This window comes from Thalassophryne amazonica, chromosome 10, assembly GCF_902500255.1.
Source record: "Thalassophryne amazonica chromosome 10, fThaAma1.1, whole genome shotgun sequence".
Lineage (NCBI taxonomy): Eukaryota > Metazoa > Chordata > Actinopteri > Batrachoidiformes > Batrachoididae > Thalassophryne > Thalassophryne amazonica.
Genome location: NC_047112.1, coordinates 39589427 through 39613235, shown reverse-complemented (window position 1 = coordinate 39613235; position 23809 = coordinate 39589427). Strand labels below are relative to the sequence as shown.

General features: G+C 38.0%; 1 protein-coding gene across 1 annotated transcript in view; it reads right to left on the bottom strand.

The window, feature by feature from the left end:
* Nucleotides 1-23809, bottom strand: part of fbn2b (fibrillin 2b) — a 229559-nt gene that overhangs the window by 111472 nt on the left and 94278 nt on the right. The window contains exon 7 of the mRNA XM_034179854.1: nt 4468-4665. Coding sequence (XP_034035745.1) covers nt 4468-4665 — 198 coding nt within the window. The remainder of the gene's footprint in view (nt 1-4467; nt 4666-23809) is intronic.

Genomic DNA, 23809 nt, shown 5'->3' with positions numbered 1-23809 from the left:
ATTGTTATAATATAAAGGAATAAATATGCCTTAAAAAAACACCATAAGTGACCCTGAAATACAAAATACTTCAGACAAAAATAGAATGCGTGAATACCTCAGGTACATCGGGTACAACTTGACGCTAATTCATATGTATACTAAGTCATAAATTACACCAAGTGTTTTTGGTTCAAACAAGAATAAGTCTGACTGGGTTGTAAAGGCACATTTCCGCAGGTCCTCAGCGCCGCCGTTCGGCATAAACAGACTACGCAGCCTGCGTGGGCCACCAACCATGTTGCACTAGTTTACCAGTTGACTGAAAAATGTGTTGAAATTATTATATTATTAGCAATGATGCCGGTAACGCGTTACTCTAATCTGACCACTTTTTTTGTAACGAGTAATCTAACACGTTAATCTTTCCAAATCAGTAATCAGATTAAAGTTACTTCTCCATGTCACTGTGCGTTACTATTATTTTTCATTGTGGGTCGATAGCAGCATTAAACTTGGTCCGTGGGCAGGAGGTCGGGGTTCGACTGAACTGCCCACTTTAAACGAGCTGTGAGCTTTTCATCAGCTACGACTCGTCACTGAGCTTTACAAAGTCATTTTTATGCTTTATTTTTCTCCTTTATTTATAATTCTGAGCTGAGCCGCTCCGTATCGTCTCGTTAAAAACAGCTGATCCTCCGCGATGCATCAACATCTAACACTATTTTCCACTCAAATGCACCTAAACTCTCTTTCTAAGGACCACATGATGTGAAAACACAATAAAACTTTCTTACCTGTAAATCTGGTCATGTTTTCTGCATAAATAAATGTTATCCATTCTTTGTGCTCCAACGCCAAAGCAGGGGCGAATCCAGAAGGAATGGGGGCGTGGGGCAAGGATGTGCCCCCCTCCCCCACAACACCCCTAGATTAAAGGTCCAGTTTTGAAGCCGTTTTTTTTTTTACTACAACTACTAATACTACTTAAAATAATAATAATTTTGACAAGTAAAATGTTTATAGAGAATTTAAATGTTAGAAAAATGTTAGAATTTAATAGTTACATTTATAAACAATGTAGGTTAGAAATTGCAAGTTTTACTGTTACAGTGCTATCAACAGTTAAATATGAGGTCAAGAGAGATTATTTTACTTTTTATAAAACAAGTATTTATTTTCATTGAAGTCAAGAAAGAGTGACTATAAAGTGAGTTTTGGCAAAACAGGTATCATTGTCATGTTGAGGTGGCAGAGGGTTGTTGTCGGCAGCTGGGGAAAGTAACTAAAAAAGTAACTAGTAATCTAACTTAGTTACTTTTACAATTGAGTAATCAGTAAAGTAAATAAGTTACTTTTTCAAGGAGTAATCAGTAATCAGTAATTGGATTACTTTATCAAAGTAACTGTGGCAACACTGATTATTACATTTCAAAATCAGTATGAATTATTTATGAATAGGCCCATCGTTTTTGTCTTTAAACATTGTGTATGCCCCTACCCCATTACTTAATTGGGGCAAATTAACAGTTTTTTTGCCTAATATAAAGCCCCCATCCACCCCCGCGCCAATTCCCTGAAATGGTACAGCCCTGTTTGCGTCTTTCTCTGTTCACTGTGTCGCCTAACCAATGTTGCCAGATGTGACAATTTCCAGTCCAATAAATGCTGAAAAATGCATGGAGGCACTAAAACCTGCGCAATTTGAACTGATTGTTAAAATGTGTGTGGCAATTCTATACAAAAAACTCGTCCAGTGCCATATTTTTACCCTAAACAAACCAATTGGATGGGAAAACACCCAATCTGGCAACCCTGCGCCTAACTGAAGTAGCACTGCTAGCCCATATTCGATTCTGACACGAGACGACAAGTTGCCACTATGCCACAATGAAGCTACAGCAGGAGTCTGGAGCTGAAAAACGGAGGAAAAAGAAACAAAAAGATGTTGCCCGTGCATCCCTTGGTGGTAAGTACGTGTTAATGTTCAGTGGTGCTGCTTAAGCTAGGTTGCGTTGGCTTTGCTGATTTGATGTAGCTTTAAACAATAAACTTAAACGCTTTAATAAATAGTAACGGTTTGAGTAGAACTTTTGTGTGTGTGTGTGTGTGTGTGTGTGTGTGTGTGTGTGTGTGTGTGTGTGTGTGTGTGTGTGTGTGTATGTGGGGGGGGGGGGTTCTCTTGTATGGGGGTGGGGGGGGGCCTCCCTTACCAGTTATGCTTAGGGCCTCCAAAACCCTAGCAGCGGCCCTGCAGGTCCTCCTTAATAAGACAGGATGCGTCATGCACAGTACAAGTTAGTCAGTGAATGTGTGGTGTTGTGTACACTCCCTCAAGGCTGTTTTGGATAGGAATCACTCCTGAGATGATGACGGATAAAATAGCGGTGCAAAACACAGTGTTTACTCTGACAGCGATGATTTTGATCATGTGTATGTGGACTTTGGAGCGCGTCCCTCATCACTGTTACAATGAATGTATGAAAAGAAGATCCACCGGGAAGATACAAAAAAAAGAAATAAAAATATAGCACCGCGCTCGTTTCCAATTCCACAAAATTATGCGTTGGAAAAAAATTTTCAAGGTCAAAGTCTTGATAGAAGTGACTTTTCATAAGCTAAAATATAATAGAAAATATAGGTCAAAAGGGCTTTTCAATGTTAAAATTAAATATCCACTAAATCCGCAATACAGATCAGATGAGGATAAAACTTATCCGATTCATTTAGAGTGCCAGTTTGCACCTGATTGTCACAAATGACAGTGATTGAGGCACTTTGGATTGAGATACAATGCAAAATGTACATCAAATGGGCTTTTCAATATTAAATTCAAATGACCACAAAATCCACAATCCAGATCAGATCCGGATCAAACTTTGTCAGGTGACAGTAAGTGTCAGTCTGCACCTCACCTTCAAATATGACAGTGATTGGGGCATTTTTGAGTAAGAAATAATGTAAATTATACATTAAAAGAGGTTTTCAATGTTAAATTTAAATGGGCACAAAATCTGTAATCCGGATCCGATCCGGATCAAACTTTGTCAGTTGATAAAGGATACCATCCTACATACTCATCACTCATCTTCAACTGCTTATCTGAGATGGGGTTGCGGGGGCAGCAGCTCTAGCAGGGGACCCCAGACATCCCTTTCCCGTGCCACACTGACCACCTCTGACTGGGGGATCCCGAGGCGTTCCCAGGCCAGTGTAGAGATATAATCTCTCCACCTAGTCTGGGTCTTCCCCGGGGTCTCCTCCCAGGTGGACGTGCCTGGAACACCTCCCTAGGAAGGCACCCAGGAGGCATCCTTACCAGATACCCGAACCACCTCAGCTGGCTCCTTTCAACGCGAACGAGCAGCGACTCTACTCCGAGCTCCCCACGGACGACCAAACTTCTCACCCTGTCTCTAAGGGAGACACCAGCCACCCTGCTAAGAAAGCCCATTTTGGCCGCTTGTACCTGTGATCTAATTCTTTCGGTCATGACCCCACCCTCTTGACTATAGGTGAGAGTAGGAACAAGGATTGACCAGTAGATCGAGAGCTTCGCCTTTTGGCTCAGCTCCCTTTTCGTCACAACAGTACAGTAGACTGAATGCAACACTGCCCCTGTGGCGCCGATTTTTCGGCCAATCTCATGCTCCATTGTCACCTCACTCATGAACAAGACCCCGAGGTACTTGAACTCATTCACTTGGGGCAAGACCGTATTCCCTACCCGGAGTAGGCAGTCCATCGGGTTCCTGCTGAGAACCATGGCCTCAAATTTAGAGGTGATAATCCTCATCCCAGCCGTTTCACATTCGGCTGTGAACCAGTCTAGTGAGTGTTGGAGGTCACCGGCTGATGAAACCAACAGGACCACATCATCTGCAAAAAGCAGTGATGAGAGCCCACCAAACTGGAAACCCTCCTTCCCCCGACTACACCTCGATATGCAGTCCTCCATGAATACCGCAAATAGTAATAAATTGGTGACAAGGCATGGCCCTGGCGGAGGCCAACCCCCACCGGAAATGAGTTTGACTTATTGCCGAGCACCCGAGCACAGCTCTCACTTTGTGAGTACAGAGACTGGATGGCCCTGATATGGCAATGTTATGTAGGATGGCGATTTGACAGCATTATGAAGGATGGTTTGGATGGTAGTCAAACCATCCTACATAACGTTGTCAAATTTTAAAAAATTTGATCTTTTTTGACAAGAGTTATGAATTTTTGAAAATTCCTTCAATGTTAAAGATAGTGATTTTTTCCTGACTTTGCACTTGCCTATCAGGATATGAATGTTCAGTTAAAAAATTATGATATATGAAAAATTGTGGGCTCCAGGCTGCTCACAATCAAACAAACAAACATGGGCAAAAACATAACCTTCTCCAACTTCATTGGAGAAACAAAACAAACAAACAAACAAACAAAAAACAGACAATAAGAGAGTTCTTGTGATTTTTTTTTTTTTTGGCTTTTTTTCCTGACCTTGACAAGCTCCATTGCGGATGTTGGGGATGAACCCTCGCCTGCAGGGGTGTGGCTGGGCGGGGCACTGCTCACAGGGGTGGCCCCAGGCTCGACCAATGGTAGCACAGCACAGGGTCTTGGTGCAGACAATCCCGGTGATTTGTCCTTGACACATCTGGTTGCTCACCTGGGTGAAACATGGCCCAGTCCTGTAGTCTTAGGGTTGGAAAAAGACAAAAAAAAAAAGTTACTGAATGCTTTAATCCTTCACATCTCTAAACAATTTTTCTCCTCTTTGCTTGTGTATAATGACAATAAAACTACTTAGAATAGTATGCATCATTGCAAAGCTTTTCAATCACTGTAAGGCAGTGTTTTCTGGTTCCTCGGGACTCAAAGTACTGCACATTTTCCATTTTTATCCCTGGACTAATCAGAGGAGATCAGCTCAGTCTGGTGTATTCAACAGCTGATCCAAAAGTTTGTACACACTTTCCTATTCATTTCACTGGGGAGGTTTGACTTGATAATTTGTATTATCACTTTTACAGACAGCTTTCTTGAGGCACGGTGTATATAAATGGCCTTATGCCTTTTTTGTGAAACCTTGAGTTAAAGCTGAATGTCTACACTTCAAGTGCATCTTGATTATTTCAGTTCAGTGTCATTGTGGTGCTGCACAAAGGCACAATCACAAAAATTGTGACACTGTACAACTACGCAAGGAAATGAATGTATGACCTTGATCATGGGCCGGTTGACTGGCTGCCACAGGCTCTAACCTCTCCTTGGACCAGGCCCTGACTGTATATACAGTGAGGATTACCAGGAGATAAAATATGAGACTTTATAGCACTGTAACAAACCAGTCAGAACATGATATTTCAGAATTCTCCCAATAAAGATGTTCAGATTAAAATGCAAAACACATTCAGTCTTTCCTTCAAGCAGGATCTTCACAATAAGATCGTAATGACTGTAATGTGCTTCATCTCTGTGATAATATGTTAAACTGCTGGACAGACATCCCAAAGTATATTCCAGTGCTTTAACTATGAACTGGTGGAGAGCTGTACAGTGATTGTTTCACATTTCAATCACTGCACCAGAGACAATGCAACATACATGCGTCTGACTAAAAATACATGCACAGCAAACTGGGGTAGTCAACTATTTGATATTATTTAATTTTCTAAAACAGTACAGTCTGATGGACAAGCAGTTAGTGCACTTGTTTCCAGAGCAGAAGGGTCTTGGTTCAAGACCACCTGGCATGTAATATGGAGTTGTGCCAGGAAGGACATCCGGTGTAAAACCTCTGCCAAATCAACATGCGGAGCCATACTGCTGTTGTGACCCTGAGTGAAGACGAGAGAAGCTGAAGGAACGTACCTAATGAAACTGAGAAAATATTTGTATAAGATTTGTAAGTGAGTGTTGACTCCTGTTTCCATTTGGAAAAGTTCCTTGGAGTTATCTAATAAAATATTGTTTTGCATTTCAGTAATTTTGGGGACACATGCATTAGAGCAGACATCTGAAACCATTTCCCTTCAGCGCTTTCAGCGTTTGATCACAGTCACATCAGAGACAGAGGAATGGAAATGGAAGCAGTTGGATGCCTTCTGCTGTAGCTATTTTGTTTTGAACATGGAGCTAATCAAAGCCAAATATATAATGTTAGAACTACAAGGTTGAGCTGTTGGTAATATCTGTTATTGATGAACACACATCAGCAAAAGACATTTTCTGATCATTCACAAGCCATACATGAAACATGAAGCCAGATAATAAATTAACAATTTGAAGGAAATGTATTTATATTACCCAGAATTGCCTTATGCATGACACAGTTTTTAAACATTAGATGATGAATGGTAGCTAGCTAATGATAATAAACTCCATACGCTAACATGGGGAGCACTGTAGCGAGTAGGCTACAGTAGCTAGGTAAGTATAACAGTTCTAGCTGGGAACTTTCCTGGAACTGAAAGATTATTTTGTCAGCATATCTTCTGATACATGCAAAGTTCATCTGGTGTGGATCAGCTTCCTAGACAGCCATTCCCGGGAAATGTATGTTGACTGTGTATGAACTATCATGAACTGCAGTGGGCCCTTTGATTGAGTGGTGACATGACCTTAATAAGTTTTGGATATCAAACAGGTGCGGGATGAACTGTTGGATATTGCATGTATGAGCAGCTGGGACATTGTATTGATATCTGTCCAGGCGGTAATGGAATTTCTAAACCTGGGGAACTCACTTTACTGGATGATGGAGCATCTTGGAGAGAGATTTGACGTCCACCTGGGTTTGGATGGGCTGGAGGATATCTACCTCAGTGACTGATATGACCTCGATACAACTGGTAGGCAGGTATGTGCTGGCCTGCCAATCTTTATCATGCTACCTGCCTGTGCTTGTGAACAAACCATCTACAAGACTGTTTGTGAACAAGACATTTAATTTATATTGTTTTCGTCCATCCAGCTGTAAATGTATACCAGCCTAGGCTGTGGAAGTAACCTGTGTCACACTGGCCTCCTATCGCGAGGGAACCATAGACTCTCATCTGTTTGACACTACGAAATCTGGAGATAAGCACAGGCACCAACGGGCCGCAGGGCCCATGTAGGACTTGCTACTACTACTGTCGCCAATGTGGTTGTTAAGGTATAGACGTCTTTGTGATGACCTATGTTATGATTTGGCATTGTAAAAATAAAGGTATGAAATAAGGTATATGTATAGGTGTATAACCAGTACATTCCTGACTTTGGCACGTTGGTGAAGGGAACAGAGATGATGAAGAACTAACAGGTAGGTATGGCATCAAGGACATGAATGTGGAAGGGCACATGATAGTAGATTTTGCAAAAAGGATGGAAATGGCTGTCATTAATACTTACAGTTGTGCTCAAAAGTTTACATACCCTGGCAGAATTTTTGCTTTTTTGGCCATTTTTAAGAGAATATGAATGACAACACAAAAACTTTTGTTTCACTCATCATTAGTGGTTGGGTGAAGCCATTTATTGTCAAACAACTGTGTTTCCTCTTTTTAAATCAAAAGGACAAGAGAACTACCCAAATGAACCTGATCCAAAGTTTACATACCCCTGTTCTTAATACTGTGTATTGCCCCCTTTAACAATTTTGTATCTCCAGTTATCCATCTTCATGATGAAGTGGTACAGAGGAGGATTTTCTTAAAAAGAAGACCTGAAAGTTTAGCTACAAATTGCCAGAAGGTACATCTGAGATGCAAGCCTGGATTTGATCTGTTTTGGCGAAAGAAAATCCTTCTCTGCTCTATTCCACTATGAAGCTAAGAGTAGTGATGCAAAATGCAAAGCTTGCACTGTGCACAATTTCTACAGTAACAGCCACATAAGCCCATAACTTCTCCTGGGTTGTCTGGGTGTCTTGGTGGCTTTCCTCACTCTTCTCCTTCTTGCACAGTCACTCAGTTTTTTTAGAACTGTCTACTCCATGCAGATTTACCATAAAGTGCCATACTGTTTGTATTTCTTTGTAATTAATGTAAATAAAGTCCAAGACATATTCAGTGGCAGCTTTACCATCAGAGAGCCTCGTCCACAACCACCACAAAAGACTCCAAGCTGTCATTGATGTTAAAGGGGGCAATACACAGGGTATGTAAACAGAGTATGCCAGGGTATGTAAACTTTTGAGCACAATTGTACTTTAAGAGAAATGAGGAGCATATGGTGACATATAAATAGTAAATGGACTGCATTTATATAGCGCTTTTCCATCTGCATCAGACGCTCAAAGCGCTTTACTAATTATGCCTCACATTCACCCCAATGTCAGGGTGCTGCCATACAAGGTGATCACTACACACCGGGAGCAATAGGGGATTAATGACCTTGCCCAAGGGCCCTTAGTGATTTTCCAGTCAGGCTGGGACTTGAACTGAAGAACTTCTGGTCTCAAGCCCAATGCCCTAATCACTAGACCATCACCTCCCCTAATATAAGAGTGGAGGAAGGTGCACACAGATGGACTACATTCTTTGGAGGAGATGCAAGCAACCAAAAAGAAATTGGAGACTGTAAGGTGGAAGGGGAAAGTGTTGCTCGACAGCATCTGATGGTGGTTTATAGGATGACTTTAAAGGTGAAAAACAGGAAGAGAGTGAGAGCTCAACAAAGGATCAAATGGTGTAAGCTGAAAGAGGAAATTTGTTGTGTGAAATTTAGAGTCGTCGAAACAACTGGACAACTGGATAAGTATTGCAGATGTGGTTAAAGAGACAGCTAGGAAGGTGCTGGGTGTGACATCTGGACAGTGGAAGGAAAACAAGGAGACTTGGTGGTGGAACGATGATGTTCAGGACAGCATAAGGACAGAGAGGTTGATGAAAACAATGGGAATAGTCAGAGAGATGAAGAAAGTGGAGAAGAGTACAAGGAGATGTGGTAAAAGGTGAAAAGAGAAGTGGCAAAGGCTAAGAAAAAGGCATATAGGGAGCTGTACAAAACGTTAAACACTAACACACGTTAAACACACGTTAAACACATTCATTCAAGGCGGAGGTGGGATTACGTCAAGGATCAGCTCTGAGTCCTTTCTTGTTCACAATGGTAATGGACAGGTTGATGGATGAGATTAAACACGAGTGTCCATGGACTATGATGTTTTCTGATTGCATTGTGATCTGTAGTGAGAGTAGGCAGGAGGTTGAGACTAGCCTGGAGATGTGGAGATACTCTCTGGAGAGAAAGGGAATGAAAGTCAGTCGGAGCAGCTCTGAGTACATATGTGTGTGAATGAAAGCAAGCCTGGTGAAAAGTGCCATTACAAGGAGTAGAGGTGGTGAAGTACTTGAGTTTAAATACTCAACTGTCCAAAGTAATGGAGAGTGTGGTAGAGGGGTGAAGAAGAAAGTGCAGGCAGGGTGGAGTGGGTGGAGAAAGGTGGCAGGAGTGATTTGTGACTGAAGAATATCTCCAAGCGTGAAGGGGAAAGCCTACAAGACAGTAGTGAGACCAGCTATGCTTAGAGTCTATGGCTCTAACAAAAAGACAGGAGGTAGAGCTGGAGTTGACAGAGCTGAAAATGTTGTGATTGGGACAGCACAGGTAAGACTGTTTGGAGACAAAGTCAGAGTTTGTTCTTCCTGTCTTTCCTGTCATGCTCCAAGAATTCCTACTCATTGTGAATGCATCTGAGAAAATAAGCAGATACACACAAACTTCATGCACTCAGTCATTCAAACAGATGTTTCGCAAAGGCATGTGCACTACAAGAACAAAATGTTTTTTGCTGAAGTGATACCTCTTCCTTTTTTTTGGTATTTTCCAACAAAACTGTCACATTATCTCAGTAAATTCCCTTAACAAATCAGACATGATGACTTCATGCTGAAACCATTACAACAAAACACATTCATCCTTTCAGTCTCAAAGACACTAATGATGGCTTCCCTTGTGGGTGAAACTCTGATTAAGCTGACTGCAGTTGCGCCAGAGTTAATATAGCCTTCATTAAAAAAAGTGAAAGTTAGACTATCACAGCGGAGATGAAAGACAAACTCCATGGTTGGTTAGCCAAGGCTGTGACACTGACATGTGGGGAAGGAGGGCGTGCTGCTCAGCTCTGAAGGACAAAATCAGATGGAAAGATAGAAATCAGCACAGCTGCATTCTGGTGAACTTATTGGTTCCTGGTGCGACATCAAAGAGGATCGCAGAGAATGAAGGAGAGAAGGAGCGAGGTAGAAAGTAGGTCAAACTGAGCATCTGGAATGAAGGTCAGGGCTCACACCAGTTTTTTCTCATCCATCTGTCTTCAGTCCTCTTTGACCAGTTTACCTCTTCCTGCCTGTCTGCCGTCCTCGCCGTCCCTGCTGGTCTATCAACCCCTGTTTGATCTTCCATCTTTATGTGGTCTAAGTGTCACGTTAAAACAATTGGTTTGTCCATTCATGCCATGCAGACACCTGTTCACATCCCCAAAACCACAAATTACTCACTACTGACTTTAAACCTAAAACCGATGTGCCTGCCAACACTTGACAGTACACACACAACATCTAAAACACAATGTGACAAAGGGAAGTGGTTATTAAAAAAAGAATAACAAAATGAAAACAGTTCAAAGATCTTTCAGAGTTTGATTTTAAGTGCATTCTCTAAAAGGAGACTGGACTCTCACACACCAACCAAGCTATGACTGTCTGACTGAATACGTACAGCACTCACATACACACACGCACACACACACACATACTGCATCTTAAATACACAGTCATGTCTCACTGTCTCCCAGTGTCTGTACCGTCTCACAGCCTGACTAACAAGCTCTCACTGCATTTCTATGTTCATACTTTTGTCACTAGAGTGTATTTAATGCATGTAAATTCTGTAGACACACACACACTGACAGAGGCAGGTCAGTCAGTGAGAGTAATCCAACATCCTGATTCAAAAACATTCGGAAGCAATTTGATGCAATTGGAGCAAAAAGGCTCAGTCAAGCATTCAAAAATTCCATTTTCTACTCCTCTTGGGCATACAAACATTTAGTAAAATCTGTCTTCAGTTTCATTCATAAACTTTGTTCTGTGTGTTCTTGCTGCACGGTACATGTCAGGATAAGAGCCTGACGTCGGACAATATGAGCCTTTCACAAACATATCAGTATTGGTTTACCGATATGAAAACTTTATTTTACCAAATAAACAATGCAGAAAACACTTTAGCAGTTGTTAATGGTGCCATTACATCGTTTGTCCAACAGAGGGAGCTCCAACAGCATTGTTTATGGTGCCATGAAGCATGGCTAGAACCCCCATCACTCTATGGTTACATTAGCTACAAGAGACAGAGTCAAAGCGACCAGCTGCCATTCATTTTCAATAACAGTGGGCATTTTATAGCTATAAAAGACAAGTGATTGCTGTGCTACCATCTAGGTGGGGCCAAATTAGACAGGAAGTCTATTTGGATGTGCTGCCACGTAGGTGAGGCCAGAATAGACAGGGAGACTTTTTTATACAAATGCTGAACAATGAGACACAACATCTGCTAATCGGTATGTCGGATGGTTATTAGACATATTTATACTTTTTTATAATAAAGGTCATGATTAAACTCAAAAACATCAAGCCTCAATTATATTTCTTTTTCATAATGGTCTGATAATAAAATGTTAGGAATCATGACCTTTTTAAGTATATTTCGGCAGATATATTGGTATCAGAATTTTTTGTTTACTCCCTAATCTCTGTATCATTTTAGTTCCCCCCAAAAATTCATATTGGTTTGCCTTTAGTCAGAATTATTGGCATCCCTATATTTTACATCATTTAAAACAATTGGAAATAAATACATGGAAATAAATAAATTGTATAATAATATTTATGTAATGTAGAATTTTTGTTATTTTTGATTTTGTTTTGTTTTTTTACAAAGGTTTCCTAAATAACTGAACAACAGCAACAAAACAAAATGTTTTCATATATTGAAGTTAAAGATACAGAGATAAAATTACATATGACACCATTATTGGTACAAACGGATGAATTTACAGTAAATCAACACTTTTTCAGCCACATATCTTTGGACAAGTCATCAGTCACCCTGCCATCGGTGTGTGACTGTGTTTGTGTGAATGGGTGAATGTGACGCATAAGGCATTATTAGTAAAGCACTTGCCAGCACAAATGGAAGTGCGCTATATAAATGCAGTCCATTTACCATATACGAGGTCTGTCCGTAAAGTATAGGTCCTTTTTATTTTTTTCAAAAACTATATGGATTTCATTCATATGTTTTTACGTCAGACATGCTTGAACCCTCGTGCGCATGCGTGAGTTTTTCCACGCCTGTCGGTGACGTCATTCGCCTGTGAGCACTCCTTGTGGGAGGAGTCGTCCAGCCCCTCGTCGGAATTCCTTTGTCTGAGAAGTTGCTGAGAGACTGGCGCTTTGTTTGATCAAAATTTTTTCTAAACCTGTGAGACACATCGAAGTGGACATGGTTCGAAAAATTAAGCTGGTCTTCAGTGAAAATTTTAACAGCTGATGAGAGATTTTGAGGTGATTCTGTCGCTTTAAGGACTTTTCACGGTGCGAGACGTCGCGCAGCGCTCTCAGGCAGCGTCATCAGCCTGTTTCAAGCTTAAAACCTCCACATTTCAGGCTCTGTTGATCCAGGACGTCGTGAGAGAACAGAGAAGTTTCAGAAGAAGTCGGTTTCAGCATTTTATCCGGATATTCCACTGTTAAAAGAGATTTTTTTAATGAAAGACGTGCGGGCGGATTGCAGCGTCGGCTCGCAGCCGCCGCGACGCTCCGCCACAGGAAAAACACCTCTGTTGGAAGCCTTGAGGACAAGTTGGAACACCTCCAGCTGATAAACAATTTCTCATATACTCACTCCACTGAAAGCCATCAAAAGCCAACTGGATTTTAACAAATGGTTATCAACACGGAGGTGTTTTTCCTGTGCCGCCGCGTCGCGTCGGCTGCGTCCCGACGCGCGGACCCGTCCGCACGTCTTTCATTAAAAAAATCTCCTTTAACAGTGGAATATCCGGATAAAATGCTGAAACCGACTTCTTCTGAAACGTCTCTGTTCTCTCACGACGTCCTGGATCAATAGAGCCTGAAATGTGGAGGTTTTCAGCTTGAAACAGGCTGATGACGCTGCCTGAGAGCGCTGCACGACGTCTCGCACCGTGAAAAGTCCTTAAAGCGACAGAATCACCTCAAAATCTCTCATCAGCTGTTAAAATTTTCACTGAAAACCAGCTTAATTTTTCGAACCATGTCCACTTCGATGTGTCTCACAGGTTTTGATCAAACAAAGCGCCAGTCTCTCAGCAACTTCTCAGACAAAGGAATTCCGACGAGGGGCTGGACGACTCCTCCCACAAGGAGTGCTCACAGGTGAATGACGTCACCGACAGGCATGGAAAAACTCACGCATGCGCACAAGGGTTCAAGCATGTCTGACGTAAAAACATATGAATGAAATCCATATAGTTTTTGAAAAAAATAAAAAGGACCTATACGTATGCACACTTGCCTATCTATCTATCTATCTATCTATCTATCTATCTATCTATCTATCTATCTATCTATCTATCTATCTATCTATCTATCTATCTATCTATCTATCTATCTATCTATCTATCTATCTATCTATCTATCTATCTATCTATCTATCTATCTATCTATCTATCTATCTATCTATCTATCTATCTATCTATCTATCTATCTATGCAGAGATTTGTCTGAAGAAACTGGCAACAAAACTGATTATTTACAGGTGTTAAACCAAAGGGGCCCATTACTTATGCAACCCATCATCTTGGCTTTTATATTTTTAATTAATTTATATCAAGTTGTAGAGATTTGCTTCAAGTTTGACTTTAAGAAAGACAGTTTTAGACAGTTTTATAATGAGAAGCCTAATTTCATTTTTGTATTTAGGATGGCATAAATAAATTAAAATGTGTAGTCAGGCAATCATTAATGAGATCTGACCATGTCATATTTTGTCCCCTGTCTAAGTCTGCTTCCCTCTCTTTGTTCTGCTGTCTGGCCCTGATCTTTGATTTTGTGTTTTTCCCATTTTAGTCATTCTTTAGCCACATGGTGAGTTCTGTTCTAGTTTAGTGTCTGCCTTTTATTTTCTTGTTGTTCTTTCATTCTGGTTTTAGTTTAGTCATCTGTTATACTTTAGCTACATGGTGAGTTCCGTTCTAGTTTAGTGTCTGCCTTTTATTTTCTTGTTGTTCTTTCATTCTGGTTTTTAGTTTAGTCATCTGTTATACTTTAGCTACATGGTGAGTTCCGTTCTAGTTTAGTGTCTGCCTTTTATTTTCTTGTTGTTCTTTCATTCTGGTTTTTAGTTTAGTCATCTGTTATTCTTTAGCCTCATGGTGAGTTCTGTTGTAGTTTAGTTTCTGCCTTTTATTTTCTTGTTCTTTCATTCTGGTTTTTAGTTTAGTCATCTGTTATACCTTAGCTACATGGTGAGTTCCGTTCTAGTTTAGTGTTGCCTTTTATTTTCTTGTTGTTCTTTCATTCTGGTTTTTAGTTTAGTCATCTGTTATTCTTTAGCTACATGGTGAGTTCCGTTCTAGTTTAGTGTCTGCCTTTTATTTTCTTGTTGTTCTTTCATTCTGGATTTTAGTTTAGTTGTCTGTTATACTTTAGCCTCATGGTGAGTTCTGTTCTAGTTTAGTGCCTGCCTTTTATTTTTTCTTGTTGTTCTTTCATTCTGGTTTTAAGTTTAGTCATCTGTTATACTTTAGCCTCATGGTGAGTTCTGTTCTAGTTTAGTGTCTGCCTTTTATTTTCTTGTTGTTCTTTCATTATGGATTTTAGTTTAGTCATCTGTTATACTTTAGCCTCATGGTGAGTTCTGTTCTAGTTTAGTGTCTGCCTTTTATTTTTTCTTGTTCTTTCATTCTGGTTTTTAGTTTAGTCATCTGTTATACTTTAGCTACATGGTGAGTTCCGTTCTAGTTTAGTGTCTGCCTTTTATTTTCTTGTTGTTCTTTCATTCTGGTTTTTAGTTTAGTCATCTGTTATTCTTTAGCTACATGGTGAGTTCCGTTCTAGTTTAGTGTTGCCTTTTATTTTCTTGTTGTTCTTTCATTCTGGTTTTTAGTTTAGTCATCTGTTATTCTTTAGCTACATGGTGAGTTCCGTTCTAGTTTAGTGTCTGCCTTTTATTTTCTTGTTGTTCTTTCATTCTGGATTTTAGTTTAGTCGTCTGTTATACTTTAGCCTCATGGTGAGTTCTGTTCTAGTTTAGTGTCTGCCTTTTATTTTTCTTGTTGTTCTTTCATTCTGGTTTTTAGTTTAGTCATCTGTTATACTTTAGCCTCATGGTGAGTTCTGTTCTAGTTTAGTGTCTGCCTTTTATTTTCTTGTTGTTCTTTCATTATGGATTTTAGTTTAGTCATCTGTTATACTTTAGCCTCATGGTGAGTTCTGTTCTAGTTTAGTGTCTGCCTTTTATTTTTTCTTGTTCTTTCATTCTGGTTTTTAGTTTAGTCATCTGTTATTCTTTAGCCACATGGTGAGTTCTGTTCTAGTTTAGTGTCTGCCTTTTATTTTCTTGTTGTTCTTTCATTCTGGTTTTTAGTTTAGTCACCTGTTATACTTTAGCTACATGGTGAGTTCCGTTCTAGTTTAGTGTCTGCCTTTTATTTTCTTGTTGTTCTTTCATTCTGGATTTTAGTTTAGTCACCTGTTATACTTTAGCTACATGGTGAGTTCCGTTCTAGTTTAGTGTCTGCCTTTTATTTTCTTGTTGTTCTTTCATTCTGGTTTTTAGTTTAGTCATCTGTTATACTTTAGCCACATGGTGAGTTCTATTCTAGTTTAGTGTCTGCCTTTTATTTTCTTGTTGTTCTTTCATTATGGATTTTAGTTTAGTCATCTGTTATACTTTAGCCTCATGGTGAGTTCTGTTCTAGTTTAGTGTCTGCCTTTTATTTTTTCTTGTTCTTTCATTCTGGTTTTTAGTTTAGTCATCTGTTATTCTTTAGCCACATGGTGAGTTCTGTTCTAGTTTAGTGTCTGCCTTTTATTTTCTTGTTCTTTCATTCTGGTTTTTAGTTTAGTCATCTGTTATACTTTAGCTACATGGTGAGTTCCGTTCTAGTTTAGTGTCTGCCTTTTATTTTCTTGTTGTTCTTTCATTCTGGATTTTAGTTTAGTCGTCTGTTATACTTTAGCCTCATGGTGAGTTCTGTTCTAGTTTAGTGTCTGCCTTTTATTTTTTCTTGTTGTTCTTTCATTCTAGTTTTTAGTTTAGTCATCTGTTATTCTTTAGCCTCATGGTGAGTTCTGTTCTAGTTTAGTGTCTGCCTTTTATTTTCTTGTTGTTCTTTCATTATGGATTTTAGTTTATTCATCTGTTATTCTTTAGCCTCATGGTGAGTTCTGTTCTAGTTTAGTGTCTGCCTTTTATTTTTTCTTGTTCTTTCATTCTGGTTTTTAGTTTAGTCATCTGTTATTCTTTAGCCACATGGTGAGTTCTGTTCTAGTTTAGTGTCTGCCTTTTATTTTCTTGTTGTTCTTTCATTCTGGTTTTTAGTTTAGTCACCTGTTATACTTTAGCTACATGGTGAGTTCCGTTCTAGTTTAGTGTCTGCCTTTTATTTTCTTGTTGTTCTTTCATTCTGGATTTTAGTTTAGTCACCTGTTATACTTTAGCTACATGGTGAGTTCCGTTCTAGTTTAGTGTCTGCCTTTTATTTTCTTGTTGTTCTTTCATTCTGGTTTTTAGTTTAGTCATCTGTTATACTTTAGCCACATGGTGAGTTCTGTTCTAGTTTAGTGTCTGCCTTTTATTTTCTTGTTGTTCTTTCATTATGGATTTTAGTTTAGTCATCTGTTATACTTTAGCCTCATGGTGAGTTCTGTTCTAGTTTAGTGTCTGCCTTTTATTTTTTCTTGTTCTTTCATTCTGGTTTTTAGTTTAGTCATCTGTTATTCTTTAGCCACATGGTGAGTTCTGTTCTAGTTTAGTGTCTGCCTTTTATTTTCTTGTTGTTCTTTCATTCTGGTTTTTAGTTTAGTCATCTGTTATTCTTTAGCTACATGGTGAGTTCCGTTCTAGTTTAGTGTCTGCCTTTTATTTTCTTGTTGTTCTTTCATTCTGGATTTTAGTTTAGTCGTCTGTTATACTTTAGCCTCATGGTGAGTTCTGTTCTAGTTTAGTGTCTGCCTTTTATTTTTTCTTGTTGTTCTTTCATTCTGGTTTTTAGTTTAGTCATCTGTTATACTTTAGCCTCATGGTGAGTTCTGTTCTAGTTTAGTGTCTGCCTTTTATTTTCTTGTTGTTCTTTCATTATGGATTTTAGTTTAGTCATCTGTTATACTTTAGCCTCATGGTGAGTTCTGTTCTAGTTTAGTGTCTGCCTTTTATTTTTTCTTGTTCTTTCATTCTGGTTTTTAGTTTAGTCATCTGTTATTCTTTAGCCACATGGTGAGTTCTGTTCTAGTTTAGTGTCTGCCTTTTATTTTCTTGTTGTTCTTTCATTCTGGTTTTAGTTTAGTCACCTGTTATACTTTAGCTACATGGTGAGTTCCGTTCTAGTTTAGTGTCTGCCTTTTATTTTCTTGTTGTTCTTTCATTCTGGATTTTAGTTTAGTCACCTGTTATACTTTAGCTACATGGTGAGTTCCGTTCTAGTTTAGTGTCTGCCTTTTATTTTCTTGTTGTTCTTTCATTCTGGTTTTTAGTTTAGTCATCTGTTATACTTTAGCCACATGGTGAGTTCTGTTCTAGTTTAGTGTCTGCCTTTTATTTTCTTGTTGTTCTTTCATTATGGATTTTAGTTTAGTCATCTGTTATACTTTAGCCTCATGGTGAGTTCTGTTCTAGTTTAGTGTCTGCCTTTTATTTTTTCTTGTTCTTTCATTCTGGTTTTTAGTTTAGTCATCTGTTATTCTTTAGCCACATGGTGAGTTCTGTTCTAGTTTAGTGTCTGCCTTTTATTTTCTTGTTCTTTCATTCTGGTTTTAGTTTAGTCATCTGTTATACTTTAGCTACATGGTGAGTTCCGTTCTAGTTTAGTGTCTGCCTTTTATTTTCTTGTTGTTCTTTCATTCTGGTTTTTAGTTTAGTCATCTGTTATACTTTAGCTACATGGTGAGTTCCGTTCTAGTTTAGTGTCTGCCTTTTATTTTCTTGTTGTTCTTTCATTCTGGTTTTTAGTTTAGTCACCTGTTATTCTTGAGCCTCATGGTGAGTTCTGTTCTAGTTTAGTGTCTGCCTTTTATTTTCTTGTTGTTCTTTCATTCTGGTTTTTAGTTTAGTCATCTGTTATACTTTAGCTACATGGTGAGTTCTGTTCTAGTTTAGTGTCTGCCTTTTATGTTCTTGTTGTTCTTTCATTCTGGATTTTAGTTTAGTCATGTGTTATTCTTTAGCCTCATGGTGAGTTCTGTTCTAGTTTAGTGTCTGCCTTTTATTTTTTCTTGTTGTTCTTTCATTCTGGTTTTTAGTTTAGTCATCTGTTATTCTTTAGCCTCATGGTGAGTTCTGTTGTAGTTTAGTTTCTGCCTTTTATTTTCTTGTTCTTTCATTCTGGTTTTTAGTTTAGTCATCTGTTATTCTTTAGCTACATGGTGAGTTCCGTTCTAGTTTAGTGTTGCCTTTTATTTTCTTGTTGTTCTTTCATTCTGGTTTTAGTTTAGTCATCTGTTATTCTTTAGCTACATGGTGAGTTCCGTTCTAGTTTAGTGTCTGCCTTTTATTTTCTTGTTGTTCTTTCATTCTGGATTTTAGTTTAGTCGTCTGTTATACTTTAGCCTCATGGTGAGTTCTGTTCTAGTTTAGTGTCTGCCTTTTATTTTTTCTTGTTGTTCTTTCATTGTGGTTTTTAGTTTAGTCATCTGTTATACTTTAGCCTCATGGTGAGTTCTGTTCTAGTTTAGTGTCTGCCTTTTATTTTCTTGTTGTTCTTTCATTATGGATTTTAGTTTAGTCATCTGTTATACTTTAGCCTCATGGTGAGTTCTGTTGTAGTTTAGTTTCTGCCTTTTATTTTCTTGTTCTTTCATTCTGGTTTTTAGTTTAGTCATCTGTTATTCTTTAGCTACATGGTGAGTTCCGTTCTAGTTTAGTGTTGCCTTTTATTTTCTTGTTGTTCTTTCATTCTGGTTTTTAGTTTAGTCATCTGTTATTCTTTAGCTACATGGTGAGTTCCGTTCTAGTTTAGTGTCTGCCTTTTATTTTCTTGTTGTTCTTTCATTCTGGATTTTAGTTTAGTCGTCTGTTATACTTTAGCCTCATGGTGAGTTCTGTTCTAGTTTAGTGTCTGCCTTTTATTTTTTCTTGTTGTTCTTTCATTGTGGTTTTTAGTTTAGTCATCTGTTATACTTTAGCCTCATGGTGAGTTCTGTTCTAGTTTAGTGTCTGCCTTTTATTTTCTTGTTGTTCTTTCATTATGGATTTTAGTTTAGTCATCTGTTATACTTTAGCCTCATGGTGAGTTCTGTTCTAGTTTAGTGTCTGCCTTTTATTTTTTCTTGTTCTTTCATTCTGGTTTTTAGTTTAGTCATCTGTTATTCTTTAGCCACATGGTGAGTTCTGTTCTAGTTTAGTGTCTGCCTTTTATTTTCTTGTTGTTCTTTCATTATGGATTTTAGTTTAGTCATCTGTTATACTTTAGCCTCATGGTGAGTTCTGTTCTAGTTTAGTGTCTGCCTTTTATTTTTTCTTGTTCTTTCATTCTGGTTTTTAGTTTAGTCATCTGTTATTCTTTAGCCACATGGTGAGTTCTGTTCTAGTTTAGTGTCTGCCTTTTATTTTCTTGTTCTTTCATTCTGGTTTTTAGTTTAGTCATCTGTTATACTTTAGCTACATGGTGAGTTCCGTTCTAGTTTAGTGTCTGCCTTTTATTTTCTTGTTGTTCTTTCATTCTGGTTTTTAGTTTAGTCATCTGTTATACTTTAGCTACATGGTGAGTTCCGTTCTAGTTTAGTGTCTGCCTTTTATTTTCTTGTTGTTCTTTCATTCTGGTTTTTAGTTTAGTCACCTGTTATTCTTGAGCCTCATGGTGAGTTCTGTTCTAGTTTAGTGTCTGCCTTTTATTTTCTTGTTGTTCTTTCATTCTGGTTTTTAGTTTAGTCATCTGTTATACTTTAGCCTCATGGTGAGTTCTGTTCTAGTTTAGTGTCTGCCTTTTATTTTTTCTTGTTCTTTCATTCTGGTTTTTAGTTTAGTCATCTGTTATTCTTTAGCCACATGGTGAGTTCTGTTCTAGTTTAGTGTCTGCCTTTTATTTTCTTGTTGTTCTTTCATTCTGGTTTTTAGTTTAGTCACCTGTTATACTTTAGCTACATGGTGAGTTCCGATCTAGTTTAGTGTCTGCCTTTTATTTTCTTGTTGTTCTTTCATTCTGGATTTTAGTTTAGTCACCTGTTATTCTTTAGCTACATGGTGAGTTCCGTTCTAGTTTAGTGTCTGCCTTTTATTTTCTTGTTGTTCTTTCATTCTGGTTTTTAGTTGAGTCATCTGTTATTCTTTAGCCACATGGTGAGTTCTGTTCTAGTTTAGTGTCTGCCTTTTATTTTCTTGTTGTTCTTTCATTATGGATTTTAGTTTAGTCATCTGTTATACTTTAGCCTCATGGTGAGTTCTGTTCTAGTTTAGTGTCTGCCTTTTATTTTTTCTTGTTCTTTCATTCTGGTTTTTAGTTTAGTCACCTGTTATACTTTAGCTACATGGTGAGTTCCGTTCTAGTTTAGTGTCTGCCTTTTATTTTCTTGTTGTTCTTTCATTCTGGATTTTAGTTTAGTCACCTGTTATTCTTTAGCTACATGGTGAGTTCCGTTCTAGTTTAGTGTCTGCCTTTTATTTTCTTGTTGTTCTTTCATTCTGGTTTTTAGTTTAGTCATCTGTTATACTTTAGCCACATGGTGAGTTCTGTTCTAGTTTAGTGTCTGCCTTTTATTTTCTTGTTGTTCTTTCATTATGGATTTTAGTTTAGTCATCTGTTATACTTTAGCCTCATGGTGAGTTCTGTTCTAGTTTAGTGTCTGCCTTTTATTTTTTCTTGTTCTTTCATTCTGGTTTTTAGTTTAGTCATCTGTTATTCTTTAGCCACATGGTGAGTTCTGTTCTAGTTTAGTGTCTGCCTTTTATTTTCTTGTTCTTTCATTCTGGTTTTTAGTTTAGTCATCTGTTATACTTTAGCTACATGGTGAGTTCCGTTCTAGTTTAGTGTCTGCCTTTTATTTTCTTGTTGTTCTTTCATTCTGGTTTTTAGTTTAGTCATCTGTTATACTTTAGCTACATGGTGAGTTCCGTTCTAGTTTAGTGTCTGCCTTTTATTTTCTTGTTGTTCTTTCATTCTGGTTTTTAGTTTAGTCACCTGTTATTCTTGAGCCTCATGGTGAGTTCTGTTCTAGTTTAGTGTCTGCCTTTTATTTTCTTGTTGTTCTTTCATTCTGGTTTTTAGTTTAGTCATCTGTTATACTTTAGCTACATGGTGAGTTCTGTTCTAGTTTAGTGTCTGCCTTTTATGTTCTTGTTGTTCTTTCATTCTGGATTTTAGTTTAGTCATCTGTTATACTTTAGCCTCATGGTGAGTTCTGTTCTAGTTTAGTGTCTGCCTTTTATTTTTTCTTGTTGTTCTTTCATTCTGGTTTTTAGTTTAGTCTCCTGTTATACTTTAGCTACATGGTGAGTTCTGTTCTAGTTTAGTGTCTGCCTTTTATTTTCTTGTTCTTTCATTCTGGTTTTTAGTTTAGTCATCTGTTATTCTTTAGCCACGTGGTGAGTTCCGTTCTAGTTTAGTGTCTGCCTTTTATTTTCTTGTTGTTCTTTCATTCTGGTTTTTAGTTTAGTCATCTGTTATGCTTTAGCTACATGGTGAGTTCCGTTCTAGTTTAGTGTCTGCCTTTTATTTTCTTGTTGTTCTTTCATTCTGGTTTTTAGTTTAGTCATCTGTTATTCTTTAGCTACATGGTGAGTTCTGTTCTAGTTTAGTGTCTGCCTTTTATTTTCTTGTTGTTCTTTCATTCTGGTTTTTAGTTTAGTCACCTGTTATTCTTGAGCCTCATGGTGAGTTCTGTTCTAGTTTAGTGTCTGCCTTTTATTTTCTTGTTCTTTCATTCTGGTTTTTAGTTTAGTCATCTGTTATACTTTAGCCACATGGTGAGTTCTGTTCTAGTTTAGTGTCTGCCTTTTATTTTCTTGTTCTTTCATTCTGGTTTTTAGTTTAGTCATCTGTTATTCTTTAGCTACATGGTGAGTTCTGTTCTAGTTTAGTGTCTGCCTTTTATTTTCTTGTTCTTTCATTCTGGTTTTTAGTTTAGTCATCTGTTATACTTTAGCTACATGGTGAGTTCCGTTCTAGTTTAGTGTCTGCCTTTTATTTTCTTGTTGTTCTTTCATTCTGGTTTTTAGTTTAGTCACCTGTTATACTTGAGCCTCATGGTGAGTTCTGTTCTAGTTTAGTGTCTGCCTTTTATTTTTTCTTGTTGTTCTTTCATTCTGGTTTTTAGTTTAGTCATCTGTTATTCTTTAGCCTCATGGTGAGTTCTGTTCTAGTTTAGTGTCTGCCTTTTATTTTTTCTTGTTGTTCTTTCATTCTGGTTTTTAGTTTAGTCATCTGTTATACTTTATCCTCATGGTGAGTTCTGTTCTAGTTTAGTGTCTGCCTTTTATTTTCTTGTTGTTCTTTCATTCTGGTTTTTAGTTTAGTCATCTGTTATTCTTTAGCCACATGGTGAGTTCTGTTCTAGTTTAGTGTCTGCCTTTTATTTTCTTGTTCTTTCATTCTGGTTTTTAGTTTAGTCATCTGTTATTCTTTAGCCTCATGGTGAGTTCTGTTCTAGTTTAGTGTCTGCCTTTTATTTTCTTGTTCTTTCATTCTGGTTTTTAGTTTAGTCATCTGTTATACTTTAGCCTCATGGTGAGTTCTGTTCTAGTTTAGTGTCTGCCTTTTATTTTCTTGTTCTTTCATTCTGGTTTTTAGTTTAGTCATCTGTTATCCTTTAGCCTCATGGTGAGTTCTGTTCTATGTTTAGTGTCTGCCTTTTATTTTCTTGTTGTTCTTTCATTCTGGTTTTTAGTTTAGTCATCTGTTATACTTTAGCCTCATGGTGAGTTCTGTTCTAGTTTAGTGTCTACCTTTTATTTTCTTGTTGTTCTTTCATTCTTGTTTTTAGTTTAGTCATCTGTTATACTTTAGCCTCATGGTGAGTTCTGTTCTAGTTTAGTGTCTGCCTTTTATTTTCTTGTTGTTCTTTCATTCTGGTTTTTAGTTTAGTCATCTGTTATTCTTTAGCCTCATGGTGAGTTCTGTTCTAGTTTAGTGTCTGCCTTTTATTTTCTTGTTGTTCTTTCATTCTGGTTTTTAGTTTAGTCATCTGTTATACTTTAGCCTCATGGTGAGTTCTGTTCTAGTTTAGTGTCTGCCTTTTATTTTCTTGTTGTTCTTTCATTCTGGTTTTTAGTTTAGTCATCTGTTATACTTTAGCCACATGGTGAGTTCCATTCTTTTTATTTTCTTGTTCTTTCTTTGTTCTTTTCATGATGGCATTTTATTGGGCCATTGGTTTTTGGTTCATCTTCATTTTAGGGATTTTTTTTGGTTTTGGGTGGGCTCCTCTTGTCTTCTGTCTCACCTGTGTCTCGTCCAACCACGGCCTCTTCTTGAACTTTCGGCACCTGATTCACATCACGCCCTGATTACCCTCCCTGTATTTAAGCTTTGTGGGTCACGTCTTTCACTCGCAGTTCGTTGAGCTTCCTGCCTTGTGCATTTGCCTTCGTTTCAGCTTTGTCCAGTTTTGTCATTGCTCTGTTGTCCATCTATTAACATCTCCTGTTTTTTGGCCTTGCT